We start from the raw sequence: 22,625 nt of genomic DNA on the forward strand, positions 1-22,625 counted from the left end.
TTACATAGAACAATTCTATATTTATATATAATTACATATATTATAAATTATACATTAAATATAATGGTACAAAATAGTATTTTTTTTTAAATTTTATTTATTTATGATAGGCACACAGTGAGAGAGAGAGAGAGAGAGAGAGACAGACACAGGCTCCATGCACCGGGAGCCCAACGTGGGATTCGATCCCGGGTCTCCAGGATCGCGCCCTGGGCCAAAGGCAGGCGCTAAACTGCTGCGCCACCCAGGGATCCCCAAAATAGTATTTTGTATGTACACATGCATATATAATATAAAAATTATAGACATATATTATATATATTTTTTTATTTTTGAAAATATTTTATTTATTTATTCTCTCTCACAGAGAGAGAGAGGCAGAGACACGGGCAGAGGGAGAAACAGGCTCCATGCAGGGGGCCCTATGTGGGACTCGATCCCAGGTCTCCAGGATCACACCCTGGGCTGAAGGTGCCACTAAACGGCGAGCCACCCGGGCTTCCCTATATATATATATATATATATATTTTTTAAATATACAAAGGATCTAAAAGTGTAGACCCCAAACTATTAACAGAAGTTACTTTTGAGGAATGGGATTAAAGGTTGGGGCAATACTTTAAAATTTATTTATTTAATTTTGTTATTTGAGACTCTTGCAATATATATACATGTCCATCTTTCTTTTTTCAAGTAGGCTCCATGCCCACCATGGGGATTGAACTCGTAACGCTGAAGTCAAGAGTTGCCTGCTCTACTGACTGAGCCAGCCATCTTTTATAATTAAAAAACAATAAGAAAATTAATGGATACAGGGTGAGTCCTATTCCCCTTAAGAAAGTAGGTTAAGAATACTTGCACAGCCTAATAAAGAAGATGGGGAAAAATAGACAAGTCTTGAAGCCTACTATTATTGTTAGCCCTTCATATTCCACTGCACTAGAAGCCCGCAGAAAATAAACTTGGGAGAGTAAATCTTTGGGGTTTAAAAGCTTGTTTCCAAGCTTTCAGTCAGTTGGGCACTGGGTCCCTATAATCTCTAGTCATTACTCTCCAATATACTCTAGGACTCTAATTGGGCCAGTCAGCTTCCTGTCTTTTGAGGGATTGGTTGATTTCTATTTCTGTATTTATGCAGAAATATATATATATATGTATATATATATATATATATATATATATATATGCTGCCATTTCTGCCAATCCATGTCCATAATTTCTTTCAAGAACTCAATAAAATTCTTCTTCTTCAGCAGATGTGGTGAAAAGAGCATGATTCCTAGGGATGAAGAACTTCTCTTCAATCCTGGCTCTGCCACTCACTGGCTGTGTGAACTTGGACCAGTTAACTAAACTCGATGAACGTGTTTCCTCATCTATGAAAAGTGGATAATACTCAACACAGTGTTTTGTATGGATTACATTGTATAATACATGTAAAACACTAAGCTCAAATCTGAGAATAGTGACAGATGCAAACACATTATCACTCATTCTTCATCTTTTCCTTCCACCTTGTAAATGGCAAATATCTATAGCCATAAAACTCTTTCTTGTTCAGCTGTGATGTGGCATCAGTATCTGTGTTAACCTAATTTTCTAGGCAGCCAATGTCAATCAGTCAGACTTGGCCTATGTCATGAAACCTACCTGCCATTCTTAGAGAAAGCCAGTACGCAATATTCAGTGAATGAAGAAAAGTCTCAATACATGGTTGTTTCCTTTACAGACAACTCCAACCAACTAAAGATCATTCCTATGCTTTACATTCTTCTGACACTGAACATTTCACTTTATTAATATTAGTTTGCACTTTAAAATTATCTAAAGTGCAGATTCTAGAGGTAGACAACTCTGAGCCTAATTCCCAGTTTGAGATCTTACTGGCTGTGTGACCTTGGGCAATTCATTTAACTTCTCTGTAACATTTTTTTCCTTAAAATAAGGCTCATAGTAACACCTATCCTCATAGGTTGTAAGGATCAAATGAGTTGGATACAGGTAAAGTGTTTTTTAACAGTGACTAACATATAGCAATAAATGTTAGACATTATTATCTAGTACAGACTTCTTTTTAACTTTAACCTTTTTATTTTTGATAACTGTAAATTGATATGCTGTTGTAAGAAACAATACAGAGAGATCTAGTATCCTCTTTACTGTTTCCCCCAATGGTAACATCTTGCAAAACTATAGTTGACCCTTGAATACCATAGGGGTTAGGGGCACCCCCCAACAGTTGAAAATCCATGTATAACTTTTTTAAAAGGTATTATTTATTTATTTGAGAGAGGGAAAGTATGAGCAGGGGGAGGGGCAAAGGGAGAGGGAGAAGCAGGCTCCCTCCTGAGCAGGAAGTCCAATGCTGGGCTTGATCCCAGGACTGTGAGATTATGACCCTGAGCTGAAGGCAGATGCTTAACTTACTTGAGCCACCCAGGCACCCCCCATATATAACTTCTGATTCCTCAAAAACTTAATTCCTATTAGCCTAATGTTGACTGGAAGCCTTACCAATACAAACCAGATGATTGAAATATATTTGGTATATGTATTACATACTATGTTATTATAATGAAGTAGGATAGAGAAAGGAAAATGTTATCAAGACAATCGTAAGGAAGAGAAAATACATTTACAATACTGAATTGTATTTTTAAAAATCTGCATATAAATGTTCAGATTTTTAAGGGGGTTGTTCAGGGGCCCATAATAATTGTTTTAAATATTTCTTCTACATACATTTTGAACCACATCACAATGTTATCATTTCATTTCAACCATCAAACATAATTTAGAAGGCACAAGAAGACAAGGAAAATCTATCATATTTATCCATATTTTTACTCTTTCCATTGTTCTTTCTTAGAGATGTTCCAAGATTCTTTCTTTTATTACTTCCTTTCTGTTTAGAGAACTTCCATTCACCATTCTATTAGGGTAAGGTCTGCTGGTAGCGAATTCTTTTAGTTTTCCCTCATCTCAGAAGGTCTTGATTTTCCTTTTATTCTTGAAGGATATTTTCACTGGGTATATGATTTTGGATTGACAGTTCTTTGCTGTTAGCAAACAAAATATTGTGCAACTTATGCTGGACTCTATAATTTCTGATAAGAAATCTGCTGTCATTTGAGTTGCTCACCCCTCTCACGCCATAGAAAAAGTGTTTCTCTCACTGTTTTCAAGATCTTTTTGTCTTTAGTTTTCAGATGATTGGCTATAATTTGTCTTAGGGTGGATTTTTTTTTAATTTTTATTTATTTATGATAGTCACAGAGAGAGAGAGAGAGAGGCAGAGACACAGGCGGAGGGAGAAGCAGGCTCCATGCACCGGGAGCCTGATGTGGGATTAGATCCCGGGTCTCCAGGATCGCGCCCTGGGCCAAAGGCAGGCGCCAAACCGCTGCGCCACCCAGGGATCCCCTTAGGGTGGATTTCTATGGATTTATCTTGTTTGAAATTTTCTCAGCTTCTTGAATCCATAGGATTATATCTTTTGCCAAATTTGGGGAGTTTTCAGCTATTACTTCTTCAAGTAATTCAGCCCCATCTTTTTTCTCCTCTCTTTCTGGGACTCTTATGATACAAATATTAGATATTTTGTTATTACCCTACTTGTCCCTGGGGCTTTATTTTTTTCCAGTCTGTTTCCTCTCTGTTGTTCAGATTAAGCAATTTCTATTGTTCTTTGAGTTCATTCATTCTTCCCTGTCTCCTCTATTCTGCTACTGAGCTCATCCTTTGAATTTTTAATTTAATTTTAATTTTATTGTACTTTTTGGTTCTAAAATTTCCATTTGCTTCTTCATATTTTCTGTTTACTTGCTGAGACTTTCTATTTTCTCACTTGTTTCAAACATGTTCATTATTGCTTGCTGAAGTATGTTTAGGATGGCTGCTTTAAAATCTTTGCCAGATAATCCTAACATCTCTGTCATCTCAATGTTGTCATCTTTTTATTGTCTTTTCTCATTCAAGTTGAGATTTTTCTGGCTCTTACTATGACAAGTAATTTTCAGTTCAATTACAAACATTTTGGGCACTATGCTATGAGACATTGGATCTTATTTAACCCTTCTGTTTTACCTAGCTTATTTTGACAAAGTGATGGCAGGAGAGGGGCCAGGTGCCACCTCATTGTTACCTATAGTTGTAGAAGCCCAGTTCTTCCCTAAGCTTCCACCAACAGCTGAGGCAGTAAGGATTCTTCATTATTGCTGAGCAGGGGTAGGAGTTCTGGCTCCCCAGTAGTCCTCTGCTGCTATTAACTTACTTCTTCCCTTTTGGCCTCCATTGACCCAACAGAGGGGGCTGTCCTCTTCACTAGACCATGTCTGACATCACCCAATTGAGGAGTAGGAAGGGGGATCTCATTACTGCACAGTAGAAATGAAAGTCTTGACTCCCTGTTTGGCCTTCTCTGACAACATTCCAGTTTTGGGGTGGGTGGGCATCTCATTACAGGTGGGTAAGGGTGAAAGTCTGGCTCCTTGATTGGCCTTGGTTGGCATGAGGGGGTTTGATATCACAGTTTTGTTTTGTTTTCCCTTGATGTTTGTCTGGAGCATAGTAGTTATTATGTAAAAGTTTTCAGCCTCACTAGCCTTTTTTGGTGCTGTGGCTATAAAGAACGGACTTCTGTTAGGGTTGTACATGTGTGTGTACATGTGCACAGGCATTAGAGTTGTGGGTTTCTGGCTTCTTCAGCATCAAGTTTGAAATAGAAGAGGCAAAAAGAAAACCCTGGAAACTCACCACTGTGTTGTTCCTTGGGGCCTGAGATTCTGAGCTAGTTTGCTTTCTTCTCTCCACTTTTCAGCATTTTCTTATGTTTGTTTTGTAAATAACATTCTAAGGTTTTTAATTGTATTTAACAGGAGGAACAGGGAAAAGCATCTATTTTATCTTCCTGGAAATGGAATGTCTCCTCCTTTATTAGACAAACAAACAATCAAAACCCCGAGGCTCAAAGGAGGCAAGAGAACATGCCCAGGACCTTGTAGATAATTCATAGGTTGCTAACTTACATTGCCTGTTATTTTGTCTTTTTCTAAAAGACTGGATTTTTTAACCACAGGAATTACATCTTCTTTTTTTAATTTTTGGTCTCTATCAAAGTACCAAATTCATATTTTCTGTACCATAATTATAACATATTGATGCTTACTATGTGACAGACTCTGGGTTGAGCGCTTTACATGTATTTTCTCACTTAATCATGAGAACCCTGCAAAACAAACATTATTATTCCCATTTTACATACAAGGAAACTGAGGCCATAAAGGTAAAGTGATTTAAGTAGGTCATATAGCTGGTATCAGGGCTGGAGCCTGCTCACTAGGATAACCTGACTTTGCAGGCTTCCAATAAATCTATACCTAATAAAAGATGGTCCCAGGAGAGATCAGCAAAAATTAGCTAAAGAGTAGATTAATTGTGGAAAAAGAGAAAGCTAGCATATGTGACTTTAGTTCAACAATGAAGCTTCAGATGGTAGACTCTCAGAGAAAATCAAAGACACACCAAAAATAAGTTTTGATATTTTAACAAGTCATTGATATTATTGTCCTTTAGCTATGCTCCTGAAATTCTAGGAAAAGGGTTCCAGGTCTGACTATTATGCTTACTTAACTCAAAATATAGTATGTGAACCTATGAGTGCTATTCTTGTTGAAAGAATATAAAGAGTTTTAAAAAAACAACACGTGAAATCATGAATAGAACTCTAGATCAGGGATCCCTGGGTGGCGCAGCAGTTTAGTGTCTGCCTTTGGCCCAGGGCGCGATCCTGGAGACCCAGAATTGAATCCCACGTTGGGCTCCCAGTGCATGGAGCCTGCTTCTCCCTCTGCCTGTGCTCTGCCTCTCTCTCTCTCTGTGTGTGACTATCATAAATAAATAAAAATAAAAAATAAAAAAATTAAAAAAAAAAGAACTCTAGACCATAGTCCCTAGGGCCCTTCTTTAGTTTTAGAGAAGAGACTGATGAAAATGTTCCATATCTCATCCTAATCAATGGTGAATGATTTCTGAGGAGGAAAAAGTTTTATCACTGAGGAGAGCCTATCCACACATCCTGTAAGTTTTCCAAAAAATAAATCATTGAAGTTTTAGATATATTACCATGGGTAACAGGAGTAACAAAAGGAAAGGGTCCCTTTGTAGCTCCTTTATTTATTTATTTCTTCTTCAGGGGTTCAGAGACTCAGATCCTACCTGAATAATCCCAGTCAGAAAAGTTGTGGATGCCACCACACTCAAGGATCTGTTATAATCCACAAGGAAGGAGGGTGCAGAAAAGTCTTCCTTGATGAAAGTTCCCAGAACCAGGTGGCCACTGTTGAATGGGTACAATCTCAGGACATTGATCATCAGAGCACTCACAAGGAAGAAGGAACCTATGAAAGATGTTGAGGCGGAAAGTGAGGTTTTAAAACCAGGGAACCTGACATATTTGACAAAAGCAAGGCATGGTCTGATGTTGTTTTGTCTTTGATCTGAATAACTTTTCTTTTTTGAAAGTGGCCCTTGGAGAAGTTGTGAGTGAAGAAAAGAACTCTGGTTCCACATGCCATCACCAATTCCCAGAATTTAGATCTTTGTGGTCCAGGTATGGGTGTATGGAGTGGGACTCAAAGAGAAATTGGCTGGAAGTGCATATCAGGCTCAGCCACTTACCTGCTCTTAGAGATGGTGAATGAGATGATGGGGGAGGGGATAAGAAAACAAAGCTAATCAATAATAATAATAAGACAACACTTATCATTTATGAAGGATTAACTAGGTGCAAAATGACACTGAGCTAAACCTGTTTCAAACATGATTTCATTCAGTCCTCCTATCCACATAGTCACATATGGGAGCAAAGGCAAACCCTACTTTTAAATTACCTAACAGAAACAAAACTCTAGTAACCTTATTATCAGTATTTGGAAATGATTATGATGTGCCCCAGGAACTTGGAAATATGCGAATATAATTGTTCTCTCAGTGTCTGAATGTAATATCAACATATAATGGGTTTTAGTGGAGACATGTGATATTGTCCTTAAAAAAGGCAGGATATCACGCTGCCTCTAGAATAATGAGGGGGTAACCAGATTGAATGCACAAACATATCTGGAGAAAGCATGTGTCAGTCAAAATGATCAGTGTTGTTTGGGTGGTCAGTTGTTCAGTAGGGAAGCCCAGAAAAAGGTATTTTACTAAGTAGATGTTGGCAATGCCAAGATTACTGAGTATTTTTGTGGTTTGATTTCTATGCCAGTTTACCTATGTGAAGAAAATGTGCTGCTTATATGACCTTCAACTAGTTTGATCCCTGTAACAGTTATTTCTGACTATAAATTAGTAGGTGGACTTTTGACTCAGGTAAGGAAAGTGCTTATCCTATGGATTTGAGTGCTTTGTTACCATGACAGCATTTTCTCATTGTAGATTAATAAGCTGGCATGATGATTATAAAGTAGGCCCATGGTCTTGGGTTACTGCAGGTCTAGCTGAAAGATGGACCCACTCTAGGAATATTGGCAAAATTGCCTCTGGATCTTCTGGATTGAGGGCAGATTTCAACCAGTGGTAATTTCACCAAGAAAAGTACCAATGCTGTTTAATTCTTTTGGAAACCAGGTGGCTGGCCGAGTTGTCTGGCAGTGACCTTAATAATGGCACAGTCTCTCAAATCTGAACCCTCACCCTATGGATGGAATGTCCATTTTCTGCCTCCTTTTTTTCTACCTTAAGTATAGCTTCAGTTTGGGTTCTTAGCAATAAGGAAATGATTGAGGCAGAGACTCCATCCACCTCCTGGGGTTCCAGTGCTGGACTCACCAATGGACATTTGATGACATGATCCAAAAATGACATAAATTAATGAAGAACAGAAAGCTGCATAACAGACATTGAGAGGAGGAATCAGTTGCCTGGTCAGCAAACTAAATGTCAGGACTGAAAAACAAGATAATTTAAGTAAGAAGAGGTAGGCTGGCTTTTTAAAAAATTTAAATTCAATTAATTAATATATTATTAGTTTCAGAGGTAGAGCTCAGTGATTCATCAGTCTTTTTTTTTTTTTTTTTAAAGATTTTTATTTATTTATTCATGAGAGACACAGAGAGAGAGAGGCAGAGACACAGGCAGAGGGAGAAGCAGGCTCCATGCAGGGAGCCTGACATGGGACTCAATCCCAGGTCTCCAGGATCACACACTGGGCTGAAGGCAGCACTAAACCTCTGAGCCACCGGAGCTGCCCTCATCAGTCTTATAACACCCAGCGCTCATTACATCACATGCCCTCCTTAGTGCCCATCACCCAGTTACCCCATCCCCCACCCCCCAGTAGGCTAACTTTTAAACGTCACTTTCAAAAATACTGTAAAGAATATTTAAAATAATGATCCCTGTGTGTAACTGACTGAGCATGGTAATAGCAGCTCTTGACACATAGCCCTCCATTAGTCCCTTTTATTACCTCCTTTAGTATGTAGCTTCTCCTACTTTACCACATGCTTTTACACCTCAGTTATAAATCACAGGCTTAAACACCTTTCACTTCAAGGTCTTCCTGCTAATCATGGAAAACAGACGTCACAATAAAACTTCTGATTCCAACAGCCCAGAGGTAGTCCCATTTCACCCCTAGTCTAGTAGCAGAAGGCCCTGGGAATCCTCCAGTACTGGAAATAAAGCTGGAGAACAAGGCAAGAACCGTACTTAGCTGGCTTGATTTCCACATTGGTATGTGTTGTCTCTCTTCCATATACCAATCATTTCAGTCTCTTTCTTCAACAACTCCTTCAATACTTACTTTCTTTTCCAAGAATACCATGAGAATTTGTAAATTTTGAAGCAAATAGATTAACATGCATGGTGTCATCCTTTGATGTCTCAAGCCTGCAGCTCCTGCCCTGACAGCCTATCCTTTTTTTTTTTTTTTTTTTTTGAGAGAAAGAGAGAGGGCATGCGTGCACATGCACAGGGGTGATGGGGGGATGGGAGAAGGAGAGGAAAGAGAGAATCTTGAGCAGGCTCTACATCCAGCATGGAGCCCTATAAATGGCTCAATCTCATGATCCTGAGGTCATGACCTGAGCCAAAATCAAGAGCCCAATGATCCACTGACTGAGCCACCCAGGCACTCCTGAGGACCTATCTTCAACTTACATCATAACGTGTGCTCATCTGAATTCAGTTATAAGTTCAGTGAGTCAAGTTAGTGTCTTAGATAAGCAAGGCTTTGTGTGTGTGTGTGTGTGTGTGTGTGTGTGTGTTTGAGGTTCAAACACATACAAAACTAGAGTATAATGACCTCCCATGTATTTATAACCTGCTTTAACAGTAGTCAACTCATGGCCAATCTTATCTCATCTATTCAATGCTCACTCCTCTCCCAATTCATATTATTTTTAAGCAAATTCAAAAAAATGAAATTATTTCATCTGTAGATATTTAAAAGAAGACCCTCTTTTTTTTTAAGTAATCTGTGTGCCCAATGTGGGGCTCAAACTCACAACCCTGAGATCAAAGTCTCATGCTCTATTGACTAAGCCAAACAGGTGCCCCAGAAGGAGACCCTCTTTTTAATTTAACTACAATACCATCATTATATTTAAGAAATTAATAATGGTTCTTTATCAAATATTCAGTCAATGCTCAAATTTCCCTGCTTATCTCATAGATGGTTGTTGTGGCCTTAGAGGGCCTCTAAGATGATCTGCAATGGCTGATTGGTATTCATGCCTCTGTGTGATCCCTACCCCTTTAGTGGGGGATGGACCTAGTAACTCATATCTAATAAGTGAGAGTACAACAAAAATGATAGGATGTCACTTTTGAGAGTAGGTTGTACGATGCTTCTGTCCTGGTTGCTCTCTGACTATCTCTCACCAGCTGCAAGACTTGGCTTCAAGAGTGTGTGACCTATGCAATTAAACAGGGCTTAGAAGGTTCCACACTTGCCTTAATGCTCTACTCTGACCATCTTGAAATTCTGAATAGTTTTTTTTTAATTTTTATTTATTTATGATAGTCACACAGAGAGCAAGAGAGAGGCAGAGACACAGGCAGAGGGAGAAACAGGCTCCATGCACTGGGAGCCCGATGTGGGATTCGATCCTGGGTCTCCAGGATCGCGCCCTGGGCCAAAGGCAGGCGCCAAACCGCTGCGCCACCCAGGGATCCCTTTTTTTTTTTTTTAATTTTTATTTATTTATGATAGTCACACAGAGAGCAAGAGAGAGGCAGAGACACAGGCAGAGGGAGAAGCAGGCTCCATGCACCAGGAGCCCGATGTGGGATTCGATCCTGGGTCTCCATCTGAATAGTTTTTAAAGTAGGAATTCTGCATGCAGCTGGTCCCAGCTACCATATTAGGAGGATACTCAAGCACTGTTGGAGAGGCCCACAAGGTGAGAAACCCAGGCCTGGCAGCAAATGCATGAGTGAGCCTAAAGGCTGATCTCCAGCTTCTACTGAAGCCTTGAGATGACTGACAGCTTGACTACAACCACATGAGAAACCTTCAGCCAAAGATATGGTGGGTTTTGGAGTGATCTTTAAAAAATATTATTTGCTATTATATGTTGTACTATTTTTTACAATCTTTGTGTTCATATCAGGACCTAAATGAAGCTTTCATATCAGTTGATGGGTCTCTTAAATCTTTATAATTTATAGTTTCTCCTTCTGCATTTCTTTTCAAAGCAAACCTCTAATGATTGCAAAAGCAAAAAACCAAGAAAACACACACACAGAGAAATTGTTTAAATTAGCTTAAGCAAAACAGGAAATTTACTAAAAGAGTATAAAAGGCAGTTAGGCCTCAGCAGAGACTGGAACAGTAACTAAAAAACCATCAGGATCCAAGGCAGCAATCTCCCTATTTTCTTGGTCTCTAGGCTTGCACAGGCTCCTGTTTTTGTTTCCAGTTCGGGGCTACTGGGAACAACATTGCCAGGAATATTTTTGTACATGCCTCTTGGTGCATCATTGTACAAGTTCCATTTTAGTGTGTGTGAGTTAGCATGTAACTCAAATTTCACTTTTCACTTCAATAATCTTGATCAATCTCATTGAGTTGTTTCCTTATGGATTTGTAGGAGTATATATATTGCAGATTTAAGTCTTTTGCTGAGTGTGTGTATTACAAATATCTCTCCCTTTCTGTGGTTTGCTTTTCAATCTTTGTGTGTCTTTGAATGAACAAGACTTTTACTTTATTAATTTATTAGTCTTTTCCTCTTAGGCAGGCTAGTACTTCTTATGTCTTGAGAAATCATTTTTTTACCTCAAGATCATGAAAATATTGCCCTACATAATTCTTAAAAAATTTTATGGTTTTACCTTTCACATTTAGGTCTTTAATCTACCAGGAATAGATTTTTGTGTATGGCATTAGGTAGAGGTCTAAAAATTGTTTTTTCTTGTTGTTATTGTTTTTAATAAGTTCTACACCCAGCATGGAGCCCTGAGATCAAGATCTGAGCTGAGATCAAGAGCCACCCAGGTGCCCCTAAAAATTTTTTAAGTAAGTATCCAGATGTTTCATATCATTCATTAAGAAGTTTGTTTCTATAGTGACACATCTGATATAAACTGTGCAACATATATCTGTGTATCTCTTTTCTGTTTCATTGGTCTAATTGTATATCTCTGTAATACCATACTGTCTTGCTATTTTGTAGTAATTAGTTTAGTAACAGTTTTGATGTTAGTCAAAAAATGCCCATTTTTATTGTGAAATATAACATACATATAGAAAGTGCATTAAAATAGATCTTGATGGGGTGCCTAGCTGGCTCAGTTGGTTGACTGACTGACTCTTGGTTTTGGCTCAGGTCATGATTTCAGGATGTGGGATTAAGCCCTGGATTGGGCTTTGTGCTCAATAAGGAGTCTGCTTGGGATTCTCCCCTTCTGCCCCTCTCTCAACTTATGCCCTCTCTCATGCACACACACTCTCTCTCAAATAAATAAATAGATAAATCTTAAAAAACTAGATGTTGGAGGTCTGGGTGGCTCAGTTGGTTAAGCGTCTGCCTTCAGCTCAGGTCATGATTCTTGGGGTCTTGGGACTGAGCCCACGTTGAGCTCTCTGCTCAGCAGGGAGTCTGCTTCTCCCTCTCCCTCTGCTTCTCCCCATGCTTGTGTACTCTCTCTCTGTCAAATAACAAATAAAATCTTAAAAAAAATAGATGCTGAGCTGAATAAATACTTATAAAACAAACATCTTTGTTACCACCATCCAGGTCTTTGATTATAATTCCACCTATTTCCACAAAGGTATTCATTATTTTGACTTTTTATGATAATAATTTCTTTGCTTTGCTTTATAGTTTTACCAGTAATGTACATATTTCTAAACAATACAGTTTAGTTCAATTTGAATTTTCAGTTTGGATTTTATATTGATGGAGTTACACTGTATGAAAATTTTATTTCTGCTTCTTTTGTTCAATATCATGTATATAACAGTCCTCCATGTGGTGGTAAGTTGCTTGAGATTGCTCATGTTCCTTCCATGTATTCCAATATATGCATATATGAATGTTTACTTATTCTGTTTACTTTTGTTGGCCTGTATCTTAAATATTACAACTTTATATTAAATTTTGATAATTGGAGAAGTAAGCCTTCTTGTGCTGTGCTTCAAAAGAATATGGCATTCTTGGCTTTTTGCATTTACACATACATTTTAGAATCTGTTTATAATGTTCCATTAAAAAATCCTGTTGAAAAAAAATCCTGTTGAGATTTACATTAAAATTATAATGAATCTATAAAGTTTATTTTGAGAGACTGAGATCTTTAAATATTGAGTCTTCTAACTCATGAACGTGCTAGTTTTCAATTAATTTAATTAATAGTACTCAGTAAAGTTGTATAATTTTTCTAAAGAAACCTTACCTACTTTTTCTTAGTTTCATTACAACTTATTTCATATTTATTATGCTTTGGTAAATGGTATCTTTTAAAAAATTTCACTTTCTGTTTCCTGCAGGTACATAAGAATATACTTGATTTTTATATATTGATCTTGTATCCAGCAAACTTGATAAAATCGTATTAATTTTATTAATTTATTGGTAGATTATTTTCTTCATTAAAAAATCACCTATAAATAATGAAATTTTTTTCTTCCTTTATAATTCTTATACCTTATATTTCTTTTTCTCACCTTGTTATACTGCTTATGAATTCCAGTATAATGTTAAATAGCCCCAATTTACTCTTTTTTAAAAATATATTTTGTTTATTTATTTTTTAAGTAAGCTCTACACTCAACATGGGGTTGAACTCATGACCCTGAGATCAGGTTTCATGTTCCACCAACTGAGCCAGTCAGGTGCCCCAACCCTTATTTACCTGTGATATGCAACATACATTTTGAAATGTAAGGTTTCTTTTTTTAAAAGATTTATTTGTTTATTTTTGAGAGACAGTAAGCAGGGGGAGGGGCCGAAGGAGAGGGAGAGAGTATCTTCAAGCAGACTCCCTGCTGAGTACAGATCCTGATGCAGGGCTCTATCTCAGGACCCCGAGACCATGACCTGATTTGAAATCAAGAGCTGGCTGCCCAAATGATTGAGCCACCCAAGTGCTCTGAAATGTAGGGTTTCAAATAACTTCCCCATACAGAAAAGTAAGAGAATTACTTGGTAAGAGAGCCTGAGAACTAAGTGGTCTAATCTCAGTTAAGATTAGGCTTTGGAAAAATAAAGGGAAAACTAATTTCCAAACTTTCCACTACTTAAAAAAAATTTTAATTTGAACTAATTTTAGATCTATAGAAAAGTTACAAAAATAATAGCTTCTTGTATATCCTTTACTTAGCTTCTCCTAATGTTAACATTTCACATAGAGTATAATGATCAGAATCAGAAAATTAACCTTATAAAATAACTAAAGACTTTATTTGAATCTCATTAGTTTTCCCATTAATTTTCTTTTTCTGTACCTGGACTCTATCCAGAATTCCACATTCCATTTAGTTATTTCTCCTGAACCCTGCAAACTATAATAGTTCCTCAGCCTTTACTTGTTTTTTTCTTTTTTCTTTTCTTTTTTTTTGTTTTAGAATACTTGTTTTTCTTGACTTTGACACTTTGAAGGAGTATTAACAGATCAGTTATTTTGTCAAATGCCCCTCATTTTGGGGTTAGTCTTAGGTGTCTGCACAATTATACTAAAGTTAAATGTCTTTGGCGAGAATGCTACAGATATGATGTTGTGTCCTTCATATCACAGGATTCAGAAGTCTCTGTATATCTTACTGCTGGTAATGACATAGCATTGATCACTTGGTTCAGGCTGTTTTTCCCAAGTTCTCTACTCTAGAGTAGTGAAGTAGGTAGCAAATATTTTGAGGAAGAAACTCTGAAACTATGAAAATCTCCTTAAATAGTTTGCAAACTTCCACCCACTAATTTTAACATCTGTTAGTGGATTTTATCTATGGCAATTATTACTCTGGTGTTTCCCTAATGGTGATTTTCTATTTTCTTTTATGTTTATAAATTGAAATTCTACTGTCAGGAAGATCTAGCACTTTTTAAATAAGTTCTTCACCTGTAGTATTTTTGTTTCATTTGAAGGATAGTATTAAGTTGTTGGGTACTACCTATTCAAATACAAATAAAACTTTTGAATTATTTATATTACAAATTATTTCATTATTCACACTACTTAAAATAATATAGAATCCCTTAGTCAGTTAGCAAGTGTTGCTCAGATTCATTCATTCATGTAGTTATGTGATCATTATTATTCACCAAAGAACTTAACTACCCACTATGTGCTAGATAGTATGCTGGATGCTGGGTAAACCTTTACACCCTAATGCCATTCTTCTTTTGGTGTGAAATTATACTGATGATTTGATAATTTAGTAATGAGATGTCCTCAATTTTGACCATAAATGAAGGACCTTTGATAAGTGGGAGTCAGTAGAGGACTCACAGTTAAAGCATCAGTACCAAGAGTTCAGGTCCCTCATTGTAGCCCTCTAGAGACTTTCTGATACTTTTCTGGAAGTAAATGTACTCATACAAACGGAACATTTTGATTTATAGCTACCATATAGAAATTTTAAAAGGTACTCCTTTATTTTGGGAATGCAAAGCTGGCTCAATATTTAAAAATTAATTAATGTAATCTACCATATTAACAATCTAAATAGAAAAATACATGGTCACGTCAATATTATAGAAAAATCATTGGACAAAATACAATATCCATTCATGATAAAAATTCTCAGCAAGCTAGAATAGATGGAAAGTTCCTCCACCTAATAAAGAGCATCTACAAAAATCCTACAGCTAACATCATACTTAACTGTGAAAAATTGAATCCTTTCCCTCCTAAGATCAGGAACAAGGTAAAAATGTCTATTCTCACCACTCTTATTCAGCATAGTAATGGAAGTCTTAGCCAACACAATAAGCAAGATAAAGTCATAAAAGTCATTCAGATTAGAAAGAAGCACAACTGTCCCTATTAGCAGGTGACATGATTATCAATGGAGTAAATACCAAGGAATCTACAGAAGATTCTTAGAACTAATAAATGAGTTGCAGGATGCAAAGTGAACACACAGATCAATTGTATTTCTATATGTAAACAATGAATAATTGGAAACCCAAACTGTTTTTAATTACCACAATCAGTATCTCCTCCAAAATGAAATGCTTAGATAGAATTCTAACAAAACATTTGCAGGATCTGTATGCTAATGAAGGAAATACAAATGCTAATGAAGGAAATCAAAGAAGGCCAAAGTAAATGAAGATATATACCATGATCATGGGTTGGAAACTCAACATAAAGATATCAATTATCCCCAAAGTGCTCTATGGAGTTAATGTAACAGCTATCCATATCTCAGTAGGATTTTTTTTTTGGCATAAACAAGCTGATGATAAAATTTATATAGAAAAATAGCTAAAACAATTTTGAAAAAGAACAAAATTGGAGGGATCACACTACCCAATTTTAAGACTCACTATAAAAATACAATAATCAAGACATTGATATTTGTAAAGAGATAGACAACTAGATCAATGGAACAGAATAGAGTCCAGAAATGGACCCACAAAAATATGGCTATTTTATCTTTGAGAAAAGCGTAAAAACATTCAGTGAGTGATAGCCTTCTTTAAAAATGATGTTAAATATGTAACAAAAAATAAACTTTGACCTAAACTTCATACTGTATGTAAGGATTAACTCAAAATAGATCATAGATCTACATGTAAAACATAAAACTATAGGACTTTTAGGAGAAAACATAAAAGAAAATCTTTGTGACATGGGATTAGAAAGGTTCTTATATACAATAGGAAAAGCACAATTCATAAAAGAAAAAAAGGATAAATTGGACTTCATCAAAATTAAAACTGTTTGTTCTGTCAAATACACTATTAAGAGAGTGAAAAGATAAGCTATAGACTCAGAGAAAATATTTGCAAACCACCTATCTGACAAAGGACTTGTATCCAGAATATATCAAGAAGTCTCAAAAATTAACAGTAGAAAACAAAAATTTTTTTCCAATTAAAAAATTGGTCAAAGTTGTTGAACAATCATCTCACTAAAAAGGATGTGAGATGAGTATAGGGGTGCGTGGGTGGCATAGTCAGTTGAGTGGTTGACTCTCGGTTTTGGCTCAGGTTATGATCTCAGCATAGCAAGACTGAGCCCCATGTGGGGCTCCATGCTCAGTGTGGAGTCTGCTTGAGATTCTCTCTGCCTGTCTGTCCTCTCCCTCTCCAGCTCATGACTAAGAGCTCATGCTCTTTCTCTCTCTCTCTCAAGTAACAAATAAGTAAATATCTTAAAAAAAAAGAGGTTATGAGGATAGCAAATATGAACATGAAAAGATGTTCAATCTCATTAGCCATTAGGGAAATACAAATTAAAGCCACAATGAGACATCACTACATAACTCTTAGAATGGCTACAAAAGATAATAAAATCTAGCCTTCATCAAAATGAAGACTTTTGCTCTGTATATACTCTGTTAAAAGGATGAAAAGACAGGCTACAGATTGGGAGAAAATATTTATAAAACACAAAAGATAAAGGACCAATATCTAGAATACATGAATAACTCTTGAAACTCAACAGTGAAAATGTAAATAATCCAATTAGAACATGAACAAAAGACAAGAAGAACTATTTCATTAAAATATTCAAGTGGGGAAATGGCATAGGAGATCTTAAACATCATTAGGCATTAGGAAAATGCAAACTGAAACTACAATGAGATCTCAGACATCCTTATTAAAATGGCTAAAAAGGAAAAAAACAGTAGTGTTATCAAGTGTTAGTGAGGATGCAGAGCAATTGGATCACTCATAGATTGCTGGTGGGAATATAAAATGATACAACCATTCTAGAACACAGGTTGGCAGTTTCTTAAAAATCTAAAGATATAACTATTCTATAATATATTCTATATTCTATAATCTTGTGCTCCTGGACATTTATCCCAGAGAAATGAATACTATGTTCGTTAACCTACACACAAATGTTCATAGCAGCTATATTTGTTTTTTTTTTGTTTTAAGATTTTATTTATTTTTTCATGGCACACACACACACACACACACACACACACACACACAGAGGCAGAGACACAGACAGAGGGAGAAGCAGGCTCCATGCAGGGAGCCCGATATGGGACTCGATCCTGGGACTCCAGGATCATGCCCTAGGCCGAAGGCAGGCACTAAACTGCTGAGCCACCCAGGGATCCCAGCAGCTATATTTGTAATAGCCAAAGCCTGAAAATAATCCAGACATACTTTAAGGGTGTTTATGTTTAAATAAACTATGGTGTATCCATAGCATGGAATACCACTCAGCAATAAAAAGGAAAAACTATTGATACAGACAAAAACCTAGATGAATCTTCAGAGAATTAAGATGAGTGGAAAAAAAAAAAAGGCAATCTCAAAGAGTTCCAAACTATATGACTGTATTTTATATAACTTTCTTGAAATGACAACATTCTAGACATGAAGAACAGGTGAGTGGTTGCCAGGGTTAAGGAGGAAATGAGAGCAAGAGGCAAGTGGGGGTAATATAAAAAGGCGACATGAGGGATCCCTTGTAGTGGTGGAAATGTTCTATATCTTGACTATATCAATGTTAATACCCTGGTTGTGGGATTGAACTGTAGTCTTGTAAGATGTTGCCATTTGGGAAAGTGGAGAAAGGATACAAGGAATCTCTCTGCAGTTTCTTTCAAATGCATGTGAATCTATATATTGTTTAGAGATTTGTTTTATAGAGAGAGTGAGAGTGAGCAAGAGAAAGAGAGTACAAGTGGGGAGAAGAGGAGGCAGAAGGAGAGGGAGAGAGGTAATCTCAAGCAGACTCCTTGCTGAGCTTGGAGCCCGATGCAGGCTCTATCTCATGACCTTGAGATCATGCCCTGCACTGAAAATAAGAGCCAGACACTTAACTGACAGTGCCACCCGGCACCTCTTCTGAATCTATAATTATTTCAAAATAGGAAGTTTAGTTTAAAAATACAGGCAACATCAAGCGAAGGGTGTGGAGGAACTAAAATCCTCATACATTGTTGGTAGGAATGAACAATGGTAGGTACAGCCACTCTGGAAAACAGTTTGGTAGTTTCTTATAAAGTTAAACACATACCTACCGTATGACCAGCAATACCACTCCTGGGTATTTACCTTAGAGAAATGAAAACTATGTTTTCATAAAAACCTGTACTGGAATGTTCATAGAAACTTTATTTGGGACAAAAACTAGACATGAAATGTCTACCAACATGTGAATGAGAAACTCTGGTTTCTCATCCACAGCCATGCAATGGACAATCTATTCAGCAATAAAGCTATTGATGCATATTACAATTCCCACTAATTTCAAAGACATCATGCTGAATTGAGGAAGCCAGCCTTTGGCAGTTACATATTATATGAGTCCATTCAGATGATAGTCTCAAAAAGGCAGAACTGTGGTAATAGAGAACAGATCAGTGGTTGCCAGGGGAGGATGGGACTAAAAGGAATGGCACAAGAGTGTTTTGGGGCTGACAGAACTGTTCTGTTTCTTCATTTTGTGGTGGTAACATAAATCCATACATGTGTACAAATTTGTAGAATTGAATGCCAAAAGAAAAAAAAGTCAATTTTTACTGTAGGACAACTGAGCTCTTAAAAAGAGATCCCTTTTCTCCAACTAACAGCCTTGTGCCAGAGTTGGATGTTAGCTACCACTTGACCCTTTTTTGGCCTCTTTTGTACTTTATACAACCTATATGATCACAGGTTTCATACCTGCCTGACTGGCCCCAGAAGGATAGAGAAACAGTGCTTAAATACTAGTAGGGAATTGTGAACTACTAAGTAAAGGATTAATAAAATCTTTTCTCCTTCTCTGTGGATAAATTTGGTGTTGGATTAACTTTCTAGCTCTTCCTTTGGGAATCTGGTAACGGTGAAATGTCAGCTGTGTTACCAGCCAACATTGGTTATGGTAAAAATGCCTGATTATTCTGTACGTGGACCAAGAAGATTGTGAATGAAGGCTAAATATCCAGTGGGAATCATTGGCTTTGAGCTTTTCTGAGCACGATAACTCTTGTAATTGGGCATGCCATTTGTGGGACTCTGAAAACAACAGTTATGAGAATTACAAGAGATGTTGGTTCCTATTCAGGAAATGAGGCTTCTAAAGCCCAATTAGCTCCTGTACCTCTGTCTGTTTGATTTTGTTGTCTTCTATCTGAACTGCCACTTGGAAGACCAAAGAGTGGCCCCTGGACTGCTGTGTGTGTAACTTACTGAAGAGATGTTAGCATGCTGTGTTTCCTATTCTTTACCTAAGTATAACCAATGCCAAGTGAGGACTATTGTAGTTGTGTGAATATTAAATGACTAATTAAGCAAAAAAAGACCAATGCTTGAATGGGCAATCCAAGTATCTTAAAAGTATTCTATGTAAACTAACTGAGTCTTTTTTTAAAGATTTACTTTATTTATTTGAGAGGGAGAGAGAGAGAGAGAGCAGGGGAGGGGCAGAGGGAGAGAAAGAGAGAGAGAATCTCAAGCAGACTCTCCACTGAGAGCAAAGCCCCAACATGGGATTGATCCCAGGACCCTGAGATCATGACCTGAGCTGAAACCTAGAATTGGATGCTTAACCAACTGAGCCATCAGGGTGCTCCGAAGCTAACTGAATCTTTTGGAACCACCCTGGAAGAGTTAGTAATATGGCAGATAAGGGAATAAATGGTAGTAATGTGATTGGAATACACCTATTTTTTCTATTCCTCTAACACAGGTAATTGTTTACTCTGGATAAATAGACAATGTCTGATAGATTGTGGGTGAAAAGGCTTCCTTACCTTGGGGAACTTGCACACAGCCAACACTTATACCAGCAAGTAAGTCTCCAATAAGCCAATCCTTGAACCGATACAAACACACCCACTCCAGGAAAGGAAAGATCGTTAGTATGCATCTCAGGAATTTGTGCCATGAGCAGCTGTGAGAAAGAAGAACAGAGATTTGATTAGATTTTCTAAAGAAAAAAACCCCACATACCAAGAAAAGGCACGGTGCATAATTCTTCCCATACAACAGAGTTTCTTGTTAGCACTATTGATATTTTGACATAGTGGATGAGATAATTCTTTGTTGTGGGGCTGTCCTATGCATTGTGGGATGTTTAGCAGCATCCCTGGCCTTCACCCACCAGATGTCAATAGCACTCCCTCCCCTAGTTGTGACAACCCAAAAATGTCTCCAAACATTGTCAAATATTCTGTGGGGGACAAAGTCACCTCTGGCTGAGAACCAAATCTCATGTATATATGACAAGAACTAAGCCTTATCGTCTAGCATACAAAATAGGATGTTTGGAAAGAATTAAACCTACCAATTTTCCAGTAGAAAAATGGACTGTTACTGCTTTCTCTTGAGAAGGACAGTGTTTTGAGATGTGACATTGTTGGGAGACAGGGCCAATTAACACATCCACATTATTCCCATATACTATTTTGTTTTTTTTTTTTTACTGAACATTAACTTTATGTGGCTTTGATCTGTAGTATGTGGAAATTTATAGAAAATGTAGATATTGGAATCCTATGCTTTAGGAGTTAGCCATATAAAGAAAAAGCAACAAAATAAAGCTTTATTATTTTTTAACCCAGTGAACATCAATCAGAATCATTTTTGTTATCTGGGGGACATTTGGCAATGTCTGGAGACATTTTTGGGTGTCACAATTGAGGGAGAGGGTGCTACTGGTATCTAGTGGGTGGAGGCCAGGGATGTTGCTATACATTCTATAGTACATAGGCCAGCCCCCACAAGAAACAATTTTCTAGTCCAAAATGTTAATGATGCTGAGATTGAGAAAACCTACATTAACCTTCAAATCATCTAAAACAGCAGAATCATTGTTAATCAATCAGTCAACTGGTTAATCAATCAACTAGTAAAACTAATTTGGTTTTAAGTTGCTTTTTGCTATTTACATTTAGTATGGGCTGAAAGCAAAAAATATGAAGGCTTTTCATCTATGAGCTGTAATTGAATAACTGGGATTTGACTATAGCAACAAATAGAACTTTAGTGTATCCAAAGCTAAAAAGTGTGCTCATAAAGAATTTCACGTATGTTTGACTCTCACAACTATGAGCACTATGATCCCTAAGGTAATTAAGGCCAAATAAGCATGTCATTTTTCCAAGGTCATAATAGTGTTGACAGAGCTGGGGCTTCAAACCAGGTCTTCTGATGCCTACTTCAGTGTTCTATTTACTCTATTACCACCATAGTTCATATTGACAGCTATTAAATTCTGTTTGGGAGCCAGGAAAAAGACCATTGCTATTTTATGAGAGTCCCTGAATGTTAGGCAGGTGTACACAGTGTGAGTACACAGTCTCTCCAATTATGACCCTCAAAGGAGAGAGTAGAGCAAGTCACTGGGACAATTTGGTTTTTCATCTGGTCAGTCTCTCTTTCTCTCCATGTGCCACTGGGCAGAAGTCACCCTAGGCAGAGTCATCAAAGATCTTGAGCATGGAAAAAATACAGTGGACATGGAATGATGAGGCCCTAGAAGTAAAAGAATATTAAGGCAAGAACTAGCGGAATAGGAATTGAATCCAGTGGGGGAACGGTATAAGCATTTTGACATGAATCTGGATTTTATTCAAAGCATCATAACAGCAAGGAATCTAAGAGTCTATGTGGAAATACAGGAGGCATTCTGATAAGAAAGGGAGTATTTGTAGTTGCTAATGAAAAGGAAGAAAATGAGGAAAGAGATGAGATTTTCTGTCAAAGAAGAGGTGGTGGGGGCACCTGGGTGGCTCAGTCAGTTGAGTGTCTGACTCTTGGTTTCAGCTCAGGTCATGATCCATGGGTCATGAGATGGAGCCCTCTGTCAGGCTCAGAGCAGAGTCTACCTGAAGATTCTCTCCCTCGGCCACTCCCCCCAACTTGCTCTCTTTCTCTCAAATAAATAAATAAATCTAAAAAAAAAAAAGAAGAGATGGAGTTCAAAGATTTTTTAACTAAAACACTCATGTATATAGTGTTTTTTATTTGCTAGGTGCCTTACAAATACTGCTTAAATCC

The 22,625-nt window shown here is 37.2% G+C and overlaps 1 protein-coding gene across 1 annotated transcript in view; it reads right to left on the minus strand.

The window, feature by feature from the left end:
• SLC26A8 (solute carrier family 26 member 8) overlaps window positions 1-22,625 on the minus strand; it is a 76,701-nt gene that overhangs the window by 50,030 nt on the left and 4,046 nt on the right. The window contains exons 2-3 of the mRNA XM_072730918.1: window positions 20,378-20,517; window positions 6,217-6,398 (exon numbers count right to left, since the gene is read on the minus strand). Coding sequence (XP_072587019.1) covers window positions 6,217-6,398; window positions 20,378-20,517 — 322 coding nt within the window. The remainder of the gene's footprint in view (window positions 1-6,216; window positions 6,399-20,377; window positions 20,518-22,625) is intronic.

This window comes from Vulpes vulpes, chromosome 1, assembly GCF_048418805.1.
Source record: "Vulpes vulpes isolate BD-2025 chromosome 1, VulVul3, whole genome shotgun sequence".
Lineage (NCBI taxonomy): Eukaryota > Metazoa > Chordata > Mammalia > Carnivora > Canidae > Vulpes > Vulpes vulpes.